The sequence below is a fragment of the Spizellomyces punctatus genome (genome assembly GCF_000182565.1).
Source record: "Spizellomyces punctatus DAOM BR117 chromosome Unknown supercont1.13, whole genome shotgun sequence".
NCBI lineage: Eukaryota > Fungi > Chytridiomycota > Chytridiomycetes > Spizellomycetales > Spizellomycetaceae > Spizellomyces > Spizellomyces punctatus.
In genome coordinates, this window is record NW_015971549.1 from 532,297 (window position 1) to 544,117 (window position 11,821).

At 49.2% G+C, this 11,821-nt stretch overlaps 5 protein-coding genes across 5 annotated transcripts; 3 read left to right on the forward strand and 2 right to left on the reverse strand.

Moving 5' to 3' along the window:
- Window positions 1-9: 9 nt before the first annotated feature.
- SPPG_06913 (uncharacterized protein) lies at window positions 10-2,602 on the forward strand. The gene is made up of 5 exons (XM_016755105.1): window positions 10-992; window positions 1,276-1,396; window positions 1,466-1,615; window positions 1,685-1,905; window positions 1,968-2,602. The coding sequence occupies exons 1-5, from the start codon at window positions 990-992 to the stop codon at window positions 2,262-2,264; spliced, it is 792 nt and encodes a 263-aa protein (XP_016605963.1). The 5' UTR covers window positions 10-989; the 3' UTR covers window positions 2,265-2,602.
- SPPG_06914 (5-aminolevulinic acid synthase) lies at window positions 2,373-4,718 on the reverse strand. Its single transcript, XM_016755106.1, has 4 exons — window positions 4,514-4,718; window positions 3,824-4,436; window positions 3,198-3,760; window positions 2,373-3,129 (listed from the first exon to the last, which is right to left on the reverse strand). The coding sequence occupies exons 2-4, from the start codon at window positions 4,402-4,404 to the stop codon at window positions 2,573-2,575; spliced, it is 1,701 nt and encodes a 566-aa protein (XP_016605964.1). The 5' UTR covers window positions 4,405-4,436; window positions 4,514-4,718; the 3' UTR covers window positions 2,373-2,572.
- Window positions 4,719-5,370: 652 nt separating this feature from the next.
- On the forward strand, window positions 5,371-7,255 carry SPPG_06915 (uncharacterized protein). The gene is made up of 2 exons (XM_016755107.1): window positions 5,371-6,880; window positions 6,943-7,255. The coding sequence occupies exons 1-2, from the start codon at window positions 5,545-5,547 to the stop codon at window positions 7,014-7,016; spliced, it is 1,410 nt and encodes a 469-aa protein (XP_016605965.1). The 5' UTR covers window positions 5,371-5,544; the 3' UTR covers window positions 7,017-7,255.
- A 456-nt stretch (window positions 7,256-7,711) lies between these two features.
- SPPG_06916 (uncharacterized protein) lies at window positions 7,712-9,873 on the reverse strand. The gene is made up of 3 exons (XM_016755108.1): window positions 8,864-9,873; window positions 8,400-8,799; window positions 7,712-8,336 (listed from the first exon to the last, which is right to left on the reverse strand). The coding sequence occupies exons 1-3, from the start codon at window positions 9,766-9,768 to the stop codon at window positions 7,860-7,862; spliced, it is 1,782 nt and encodes a 593-aa protein (XP_016605966.1). The 5' UTR covers window positions 9,769-9,873; the 3' UTR covers window positions 7,712-7,859.
- A 511-nt stretch (window positions 9,874-10,384) lies between these two features.
- SPPG_06917 (uncharacterized protein) lies at window positions 10,385-11,816 on the forward strand. The gene has a single exon (XM_016755109.1). It carries the CDS (start codon window positions 10,546-10,548, stop codon window positions 11,626-11,628), a length of 1,083 nt encoding a protein of 360 aa, XP_016605967.1. The 5' UTR covers window positions 10,385-10,545; the 3' UTR covers window positions 11,629-11,816.
- Window positions 11,817-11,821: the final 5 nt, after the last annotated feature.

Sequence of the window (11,821 nt, forward strand, 5' to 3'; positions counted from 1 at the left end):
TGCGTCCAGTTGCTCCTGCACCAACGCGACTTTCTTCTTTCAGATCTACATGCCACCAATCTTAACTCTCAAATTGAAAGACCGAGCCTTTCCAACGCTGGGAATGAATTCACCGATTACGAGCTCTTGATGGCTGGTTTCAATATGCTCAAGATTGTGGTGAAGATTGGCATGGTTATTTCGTCTGTTGACGACTTTCAGTCAGACAAGTTCACTTAAAATGATGACCTGGGAGGGAAACGATAAAACTGAAGATTACTTTCGGTTTTGGTGCATATTGACAGCTGTGGCGGTTATGGAAGACGCCGAGTGGGTCATTCTACTTAAAATTGAAAGCACGAGGACCAAGCCTACGGTATACGCAGACTTGATGGCTATGAACGGTCTTTGCCTCACAGCCATCCAAAATGATTGAGTCTAGTATGGAGAGGGTGCATGATATTACGAATCTGGATGAAGTCTGTCTCACATTGGAGACCAACAAATGGCCGATAGAGCCATTCTTTCCTTCAAGCCTTGATCGCTTGACACTCTCGCTGCCTGACGACCTTGCAATGTGGAATTTTCTAAACTGAGTGACCACAGAAATCCGCACTCGGCGAATTGATTCTCGTTAAAGGGATCTGCATGGTGATTCTCTAAGCTACAGGCACCTCCATCCAGTTTTATAATTCGTGGCGATACAGCCGCTACCGCTAAATCGCGAACGCCCTCCTAGACTTTCCTCTATACATGCAATACTGATATCTTCATTGATTATAGTTATTAGTGCCCTTCAAAAGTAGCAAAGGGGGAGAGATAGCTACAGGCGTAAATTACCTTTGGATATCCAGCAGCAGATGGCTACAGCAACCGGGATGTGACTAAGCACTGCGCCACGCCTATGTTGGGGGCAGCGACAAAACTCGTCTATCGACCATTACGGTAGTTCCTTCTCTTGAACCACCCGCCATCTCCTCGATCGTCCATCCCGGAGCAGCGAATTCATCATGGTATGTATCCATCCATCCATCCATCTTCACACCATTCGGCATCCCCGAGATGGTCTCCAATACGGAAGACAGTTTTTCGGTGGACCGTTGAATTGGTTGTTGCCCAGCTAGCATGTGTCAACATGCAATGCCGGACGCAACATGGGCCCTTTTAGGAGACCTTGTCCTAGTGACAAACTCCAATGACTTTAGGAGCTTCTCCCTCTTGAGGGAGACTCTGATGACCCAGATTTGGCCCAACTAACGGTTTGCCGTGCTCTTCTCCCTGTGATCGCCATTTTAGCCCAAAGCCGTCGGCAAGTCCAAGAAGCCCGCTCCCGCTCCTTACCCTGCCAAGGGTCAGGCCGTTGCTAAAAAGGCCAAGAACCCTTTGATTGAGAAGCGTTCCAGGAACTTTGCTATCGGTACGCTTTTGGTTTTTGGGAGAATGCCTTTTCGAGGGCAATTGTGGTTGACTATTGGTGCATGTGTAGGCCAGGACATTCAGCCCAAGCGTGACCTTAGCCGTTTCGTCAAGTGGCCCCAGTACGTGCGCCTTCAGCGCCAAAAGGCCATCCTCAAGCAGCGCTTGAAGGTTCCCCCAGCGATCAACCAGTTCACCAAGACCTTGGACAAGAACACTGGTGAGGATCCATGAGAAGCACCAGGGAAAACCCAACAGCAGTCGCTTACTTGTTTTTTCCAATGTTCAGCCACTCAGTTGTTCAAGCTCTTGAACAAGTACCGCCCTGAGTCCAAGCAGGAGAAGAAGACCCGTTTGACTACTGCTGCCGAGGCTGTTGCTGCTGGCAACAAGGTTGACCAAGGCAAGAAGCCCGTTGTCGTCAAGTACGGTATCAACCACATTACTGCTCTGGTTGAGGCCAAGAAGGCTCAGCTGGTTGTCATTGCTCACGATGTCGACCCCATTGAGGTGTGTGATATTGTTTTTGTCCAATTGGTGTGAGTTGTTGACATTGTTTGATTTTTTATTAGATTGTCATCTGGCTTCCTGCCCTTTGCCGCAAGATGGGTGTCCCATACTGCATTGTCAAGTCCAAGTCCCGGCTCGGTACTGTTGTCCACAAGAAGACCGCTACCGCTATTGCTTTGACCGAGGTGAAGCCCGAGGACAAGCACGAGCTTGCTGCCCTTGTTGGTGCTGTCAAGACCAACTACAATGACAAATTCGAGGAGATCCGCAAGACCTGGGGTGGTGGTATCATGGGTCAAAAGTCTAACAACAAGACTGCGGCCAAGGAGGCCAAGGCCGCCAAGGAGATCCGGGTGTAAGATGTTTTGTATAAGCATATCAAATATACAGATTCTTCACACCGAATATACCCCGTCTCTGGTTTTGCACCCTTAAGGAATTTCCGTGCAACTGATCAAAAATGATATGAAGTGATGTATTCGTGAACTGCTTTGAACGATTCTTTTTTCTGACAAACAGTGGCAATGGAAGGAATACAGAAAAAAATTCAAAATTGCGAAAACTAACTTTTGTACAACGAGTTTTGAACCATTCCCTATTTTTTGCTTGCAGAGATTCTGCAGCGGTGAAAAAATGGACTACATGCGTAACATGATGAATGCGGTGTTCAGGCAACCGCCGCCAGCCTCTGCGGCTCCACCAATCCCAAGTCCTGATCGACAACAAGCTGTTCAACCTTGCAACCATTGCCGACTCCAGCCCGTCCACCGACAGCTTCCCAATCCTTTTCCATTTTCAAACCGCGTTCGTGCCAGATCGTGTCCAGAGCATCCACGAGCACATCCATCAGTTCCGGGTGGTGACCTGGAGTCGGGGTAATCCGCAGCCTCTCCTCACCAACAGACACGGTGGGATAATTGATGGACTGCACGTAAATCTTGTACTTGTACAACAGCTCGTCTGACACTGACTTTGCAGTCTCGGCATCACCCACCAACACTGGGACAATGTGACTCGGGTTCGGGACCACGGGAATGCCAATCTCTCCAAGACGAGATTTCAAGGCACGGGTATTGAGCTGCTGGCCAATACGCTCCTTTTGGGATTCTTTGAGGTACCGAATAGAGGTGAGAGCACCAGAAACAATGGCAGGGGGGAGGGAGGTAGTGAAGATGAAGCCAGGTGCGTAACTACGAATCATGTCAACCAGGGGTGATGAACCAGCTAGAAGAGATACCACATGTTAGCAATCCACATATATAGAAATGGGACGCTGTCATTGCGCTACTCACCGATATACCCGCCAACAACGCCGTAAGCTTTGCCAAGGGTTCCAGTGATAATGTCGATGTCATCCATGGCATCGATATATTCTGCAACACCTCCGCCGGTGGCGCCGTACATACCCACAGCGTGAACCTCATCGAGGAAAGTGATGGCATTGTATTTTTTGGCAAGAGCAATAATCTCTTTGATGGGTCCAATCGAACCGCACATGGAATAGACTGATTCAAAAGCAATAATCTTGGGTGCATTGATGTCAACCTGCTGGAGTAGCGACTCCAAGTGGGCTACATCGTTGTGACGGAAAATCTTCTTTTGAGCGCCAGAGTGGCGAATACCTTGAATCATTGATGCGTGGTTCGACGAGTCGGAAAAGATTACACAGCCAGGCATCTTGCCCGCCAATGTGGACAGCGTAGCGTCATTGGCAACGAAACAAGAGGAGAATACAAGAGCAGCTGGCTTTCTGTGAAGGGATGCCAACTCTTGCTCCAAGCTCAAGTGAAGTTGGGCATTTCCGGCAATGTTCCTGGTACCTCCGGCACCAGCACCGTACTTGTCCAATGTAGCTCTGAAAAGGACACCTTGGTAAGTATGCACAATGATATTCCAAAAATGGCAACGAGTAACTTACTTCATACTGTCCACTACCACCGGGTGTTTGCTCATACCAAGATAATCATTCGAGCACCAAACGGTAACGTGTTCGCCGGTACCCGTATGAGCAGTAGGGAAAAGCTGAGCCAAACGGTTAATGTTGTTAAAGTAACGGTAGCTCTTGTCCTTGTGCTTCTTGTCCAATTCATGCTGATAAAAGGACTCATAGTCAAAAGGCTTGGTGGCACCTTGCACCGGAGCGTGTTTCTCAGTTCGAGCCTGCTTGTGCTGAACAGGGCACCGAGGAGCCGCGGAAGCGGACTGAGGGTTAAGGAACGTCGGGGGCTGAGCACGGGGAGGGACAGCCGAGATGCCATCGACGACAGCAGCATAAGGGCAGACAGACGACGAATGCATCGACCTTGCGCCATTCTTTTTGGACTGAACGGCGATAGCTTTGGACATTACGGGGCATTGTTGCGCGGTGGCAAACAAGGCAGTCGTGGGTTTACCCGATGTCGTGCGCACAGGGACGGTAGAGAGTTTCCTCAAAGCTGGGACCGGAGTGCGAGCAAGGAAGGGGCACGCCCTGGAAACGTTGGAGAGAAGTGCCTCCATTGTATGTCGAGATGCCAAAGAACGAAAAAAAACTAGAGAATCACACAAGAATCGAGATCAGACCAAGCCCAAGCAAACAATTGCCAGAGCAAACGAGTAATATACATACACAAGGTGCTAGAACGACAGACTCCGAGAAAGGTGCAAAGTGAACGAACCCGTTCAAAAGAGCAAATGTGCAAAAGTTGAAAGAAACGAGGCCAGCGATGGAAATGGAGATGGAGCGTAGAAACGACCTCTTTTTGTGTGTGTGTGTGCGTGGGAAATTCGCCCCCCCTCCAACACCTGGGTTGTCACTTGGATACCAAAGGGAATTTCCCCGCTTGAAACAAAAAACAACAAACGCGGCGTGAGAAAATCGGCTGATTGGATGTGTACTACATCAAAGATGTTTATTTACCCATTTTAGGAAATTCATTCATCATTGATGGAGAGCCGGTTTTACTTTCACTGCAACCGGCTTGTTTAATGAATATTACGAATATTCTGAATATGGTTACTTGCATTAAAGGCATTTTAACCATAGATGGTGGTAGTTGAAATCTTGTGTATTGATGGGATTTTCAATGTGCCAAGCAGTGACAACAGCCTTTGGATAGTTGGCAAATGGACAACAAAAAAGGACAAGGTTGAGCCGCAATGCAAAGGAGGAGTGGATGCCAAGAGCAGAGCGGAATCGCATGGGTAGGACCAAAAGTCTTACTGCGCAAACGTTCCCATTTGAATGGCTTCAAGGTGTTGTTTAGAGAGAACGAATGCCCAGGATTTGATGGCAGCAAAAGGGGTCTTGGCTTTTTGAGTGGTGTGGGTGGGTGGTGCCTAAAGTTGGGGAGTTCGAATCCCAGCACCCGCATTTGCAAGGGTCCAATCGTTGCTTTTTTGTTAAAACCACACAAGAAAGGGGGACCGCCGCGCGTGGCCCCCGAAAATGTTTCAGTTGCGGTCGTTTGTTTTGGCCAAAGCTTGCTCTTTCCTTCCTCCCGCTCTGGACATGGAGTGATCTCTTTTTTTTTTTTTTTCTTTTTACAGTTTACTTGCCATTTGCGTTGAGATTGTGAACAGGAGTTCGACTGGCGCATATTCGGTCGTGAAATAGATTCCGTACTCGCACGACTCCCACAAGCACGCTGGCAACGAACAATGTATTCGTCCCTGTCACTTTTCATAAACTTGGCCATCCTCCTTCTCCCCTTTGCCAACGCAGCCTGTACAGACGTCTCTACAACAGCCGTCTGCAGAAATTTTGCGACTAGTAGCGGTTTGCAGATCCAAACGGACGGTGCAAATAGCGCCGGGTTGTCGACTGTAAAGAATGGAGTTGACTTTGACAACGTCCTGGGTGCTTTCACATCGATCCTGCCTCCCGAATTGGGCTGTCAGAATCTGACAGAGATGATGGTGAGAAGCAAAGTGCCACTCTTTCGATTTGCATTGAGCTATCAGTGCCAAGAAGCTCTCCTACAATCGAGTTGCCCCGCGCAAAACGGGACAGCCAGACCCGTCCGACTGTGTCGGAACACGTGCAATACGTTCCGGGATGACATGATTGGGGTGGGATTCAACTCTGTTTGCGGGCAAAGCAGTACGGCGAATGCAGCGCGAGAAGCATGGCGAAAGAGAGTGGGAGATGTCTGCTCCCAATTGACGGATGAGCTTGGATGCCTGATGGCCGTAGATGTCGAAAGGAATAACTGCGGCTACGGGAATACAGAGAACGGCGTCAAGCAAGCTAAAATGACTTGCCAGGACAGACAATCGGATTGTTGTGCAGTGGAATTAAAAGTGGTTGACGTCAAATCTGCGGAACAGACCGCCAAGGACGACGCATCCGACAAACTTCCATTGTTCGCGGGTATATCGGGGGGATTCTTCTTTGGGATCATTGCACTTGCAGTGTCAATACTGAGGTGGACAGAATCGCGAGGGGGTGGAACGAGTAACAAGGCTAGAGCATCTATCCATACTGAGCGAGCGGCAGCAGGCGCACGGGCTAGTGGAATGTGGCCCACTTCGTCCCCCGTTCCCAACATGAGACCTTTCGGGGAGGACGGACTCCGATCGCTACCTCCCACATCTTATGCGGACGACACACTCCGCTCTCCCGCACCTTATGCGGACGACACACTTCGTTCACTACCCCCCACATCTTACGATGACGACACACTCCGCTCTCTACCCCCTAAACCAAACCAGATCATCATCACCAATCTCAAAGCCCCGTCACCCGCTTACGTCCCCTCCCAACAAGCGCCGCCATCCTCCCGTCCACCAACAGAGTCATACGCAAAACGAACACAATCTGTTGCATCTCGGTACTCGATGCGCACGGATTCGCATACGATGACGAGAAATGGCAATCCAAAGATACAAGATTTTTATCGGGCGGTCGTCACGGAGTCATACGACCCATTAGAGGTCGACGAGGTTTTGTTGAATGTCGGTGATATTGTGCATGTGCATAAAGTTTTTGATGATGGTAAGGCATACTGCTTTTGCTCTGGTTAGAGGTTTTTTTCTTACTAATTTTTGAATGGGCAGGCTGGGCATACGGCGTAAATACGAATACAGGACAAACCGGCGTTTTCCCACATGTTTGTTTGCAAACATTGTGAAGCTCTGTTACATACGTAGCTAGAATTACTGTAGAGCACATCAGTGTAGAATCTGTACGTAGGGAGCTGGTCTCTTTTGTTTTCATATTGTTTTTTTTTTTTTTTGCCGTTTTCTATTAGTATGGTGTGATCCATAGATCTTAGAACTTTCTTTTGCTAGATTTGTAAGATATAGTTTGTACATGTCCTTGTTTGCATAAAAGTGGATCGTTTAGATACATGGTAGCATTCTGAACGTCTTGGAGACTCATTTTTTGCGTCTGTTATTGTCTTGCCAAAAAGGTATACTTTTCGACATTTTACAACAGGCAACAAAGAGAGAACAAAATGTTTGACCGCGGCACAACCGACAAGACAATCCCAAAGTGCATCTGTGGTTGTTATAAAGGTCCGTTCTATTCTTCGCACCTGTAGAAAGAATGTACCATGGCCACTCAATTGTAGTGAGGGTGTACAGGGTAAATGGTGCGGGAGGGATTTGATCGTTATGTCTAACGCACTGGCCGGTTTCATCCCCTTTGGGTTTTGCTTATAGGGTTGCAGGTGAAAGCGGACAGTGGGCATGACAGACCCATTGCATTGGCACATGGGGCCCAAGGAAAGAAGGAACAGGGCATCCCGAATTGAACGGGATTTTATTTCTTGCAATGGGGTCACGTGGTTGTGGTTCAAATGCTGACTACTGGCTGACGAGATCCGATGGTTGATTGCAGCATGTTAAAATTGCAGTTTACAATGTACTTTCAAGTCTAATCCGAACAGGACCTTTGAAGCGTCGGGACACTATCTATTGCAATCAGAACATACTTGCTAATCACAAACATATCTACAAACAGCCACATTTCAAACCCTCCCATATCCAAACATTCCCGGCCCAGCAACCCATCCCCCACTAATCACACAATCCTTCTTGTGCACGCCAGCATGCGCCATCATACACTCTTCGGTACAATACCAAACCAGTACGCCGCTCGAGGCGCATATCTCACACTTAATGGGCTCGGACACTGAGCTCATGCAACAAAACGTACATTGGACACGAAGATTCACCCTTGAGCGGCGGGAGAGGAGCATACGAGGTTTGGAAGGTTTTTTGGTGGGTAACTTGGGGGAGGGTGCGAGAGGGAGGAGACGTTTGAGAGCGGCGGATGAGTATACGGTTTGAAGAAAGGGCTCGATAGTCGGGATGCAGGGTGAAAGTGACTGGACGTTTTTTCGGGAATTGTCGAGGTCAATAAGAAAGGGCCGACTTAGAGAGTGGGTTTCCAGGAGAGTGTGCGCGATGGGTTCTTGTCGTCGTTCGACTTGGACGATAGCAAGCTGGTGTGGATCAGAGTCAGGACCAATAATCGCTTGCCCAGACGGATCATCCGGTGAACATACCTGGAGGGCTACGACCCGTGCAAAATTTGTGTCATTGTCTGCCAACGCACGCTCGAGTGCCACTGTGAGGTACTCTACAGCTTCCTCCAACAGCTCCCGGATGCTTACTACTCCCTCTGCCTGCAGAACATTGCCGGTGCCTGGGACTGCCACTGCTACTGGAGGACTGGACGCGTCGTCAGATCCACCCGCAAGATCAAGAGCGTAGCCGTAAGCCAATGAACCAGCTGCCAGAAAAAGTCGTGCGTCCCGCGCAGACTCTGATGGGTCGAGAGATTTGTTGGGTTGGTCTTGCTCGAGCTGTCGAGCGATCTTGATCACTGCGCGAGCATGATTTAAAAGTTCGCAGTTGGGATAGTGCAGGGATCTGCCGCATTCTGTGAGATGAGAGCGGATGGATCTGTCAATGAACCATGATGAGGATGACTTGCACACGATTATCCAGTAAAAGGCGGGGGACTCACTTGAGCAAGAGCGGATCGACTTGAAGTTCTCGGTCAACTTTACCAAAAGGCCACTCGACTTGCAATAAATCGATGGTCCTCAACCACGCAGCATACGCACCATCCAGATCCCCAAATGCTTGTAGCGCTCGCCCCAACGCTTCTTGTGCGAGTATGTGGGATTCGGGATCGGCACATGCTGACGGATCGACGCTGGCACCCTCGTCTTGAGCCTGCCGAACGGCTTCCACAAGAGCGACTTCGTGTAGAGTCACCCATCTTGTAGCCAATTCGACAGCGAGCTCAGTACAATCTGACAATGCCAAAGCGTCATCGATTGCATGCAGGAACACCTTCCGATGCTCACTTATCGAAAGCGGGATGTGCGATAGATGGGAGACGTTGAATTTGAGGCGGTCAAATGCAAATGTCGCACACAGATGCATGTGCAGGCCGTGACGGGCGTTCCCGGCTTTTGTCATGACGATACCCAGCGCCTGTGCTATGCGTGCGACACTTGCTACCGCGCTGGCATGTTCCGCGTCGACTATCATGCCACGTGGGAGAATGCTATCAAGCACCTTGTCATCGTCGTCACCTGGCCTCTCGGGGTGATGGGTGATCCACCTTGTCAGTCCAATGCCAGCGTCCAACGCAAAGAGTGCTCCAAAAAGGGCTTCAATCCCGTCCAGCGGGTTCCCCAGAGCACATTTCAGACGCGCAGCGTGATAAAGCGCGTCTGCGTAGATCCATGTTGCGTCTGGCGGAGGGTGAAGGCTGTAAACCCAGTCTGCAAGAGGTTCTAGCGAAGCGTCATTGCTGCTGACAGTGGACAAGAGACAGGATGCTTCTGACAGAAGGGACGCTGTGTTCTCTAGAGGATCTTGAATGCGTTCCAAAATGGTCCTTGATGGGGCTGCCAACATGTCTTCATTTCTCGTTTTACTTTTCAGCCCACCTAACCCTCAAGCTTTTGCTTTCCAACAATCAATCATCAAAGATATCCATCACACACACATCACACACGCATGGTTGAACACACACATGAAAAAATCTATCTGTCCCATTATCCCCCAGCGAGATTCGAACCGTGGAACTCCATACCTGAAAGGTTAAATGCAACACGTGCCAAGTATCGATAAGATATTCTGAAACACAGCCACAAGTTTAGCCGCATGGGCGCCTCGAGTCACACATACGGCCAAACTTTATTGGGGGATCCAATCTAAAACAAAACTCTAACGGGCTTTGAGGATCTTGTTTACGACGGCCCATGGATTTACAGATAGTTGGGTTGCAGTAAATGACATGTAAATATCCGATGCATGATAGAAACCAAGGGATATCCCCCAATGTAAATAAATCATCGGAAGATAAAAATAGTGACATTTGCCAAGATATCTTCTATTTTGAGTGACGACAGACTGACGGTAAAGGAGACAAGACAAGTGAAAAATGCGGCTCGGCCGTTTGATTTTTGACGCGTTTTTGTCACCGCTTCTGGGAGGCTTTCGGCGTGCTTTTGCGCCCTTTGGGTGCATTTGCGCAGCATGCATTGGCAAACGAGATTTCTTGTATAAATAGAGCATCCATCGTTCTCCCCAATTTTTTCATTGACACTCGGCAAGCAACAAGCAAAGCAGCAAAGCAAGCAGCTCAAGCAACAAGAACATTCAAACACACACACACTCTCTCTAATCAACATGAAGGCTCTCATTCTCGTCGGTGGTTTCGGCACTCGTCTTCGCCCCCTCACCTTCTCCAAGCCAAAGCCGCTGGTCGACTTTGCAAACCGCCCCATGATCCTTCACCAGATTGAGGCACTCGCCAAAGTTGGAGTCACAGACATTGTCTTGGCAGTCAACTACCAGCCACAAACCATGGTCGATGCCATGGAAAAAGTCGAACACGAGTTCAACGTCAAGATTCACTTTTCCATTGAGACAGAGCCTCTTGGAACTGCTGGTCCATTGGCTCTCGCTCGCGATGTGTTGAACAAGGACGATTCCGCATTTTTCGTTCTCAACTCGGACGTCATTTGCGAGTTTCCCTTCAAGGAAATGTTGGACTTTCACAAATCCCACGGCTGCGAGGGCACGCTCATGACAACTCCCGTTGACGATCCTTCCAAATACGGTGTTGTCGTACTCAAGGAATCCACATCACAGATTGACCGATTCGTAGAAAAGCCAAAAGAATTCGTCGGAGACTGCATCAACGCCGGAATCTACATCTTCAACCCATCCATCCTTAACCGCATCGAGCCCAAACCCACTTCCATCGAAAAGGAAATATTCCCACACATGGCCCGCGACGGTCAATTGCACGCCATGCCCCTCAAGGGATTCTGGGCCGATGTCGGTCAACCAAAAGACTTTCTCACAGGAACCGCACTCTACCTCAACTCCTTGGCATCACACACCCCCGAGACACTTGCATCCGGTCCACAAATCGTCGGCAACGTCCTTATTCACCCATCCGCAACAATTGGTGCCGGATGCAAGATTGGCCCCAACGTTGTTCTCGGACCCAACACCATTATTGGCGACGGTGTCCGTCTCTCCGACGCTGTCATCATGGACGGCTCCCGCGTAAAGGACAATGCCTTGATTCGCGACTCGATCGTCGGCTGGTCATCTTCCGTTGGACGGTGGTCCCGATTGGAGCGAGTGACCGTCCTCGGTGAGGATGTGCACGTCTCCGATGAAGTCTATGTCAATGGAGCTTGCGTCCTACCCCACAAAAGCGTCGGCGCCAACATCCTCGAGCCAAAGATTGTCATGTAAAACAAACCATCTACTCGTCGTCTCCTTTCTCTTCTATATATATATATATCTCTCTTGTGTGTTGTGTTCTCTATCCTAAGTATATAGTATGAGGATGGGGGGCATGTTTATTATACATATGGGCGCTGTCTGTGTGTGTTTAGTGTGTTTATCCTAATAGGCCGCTAATATATAATATCGAAAGGCAATTTTC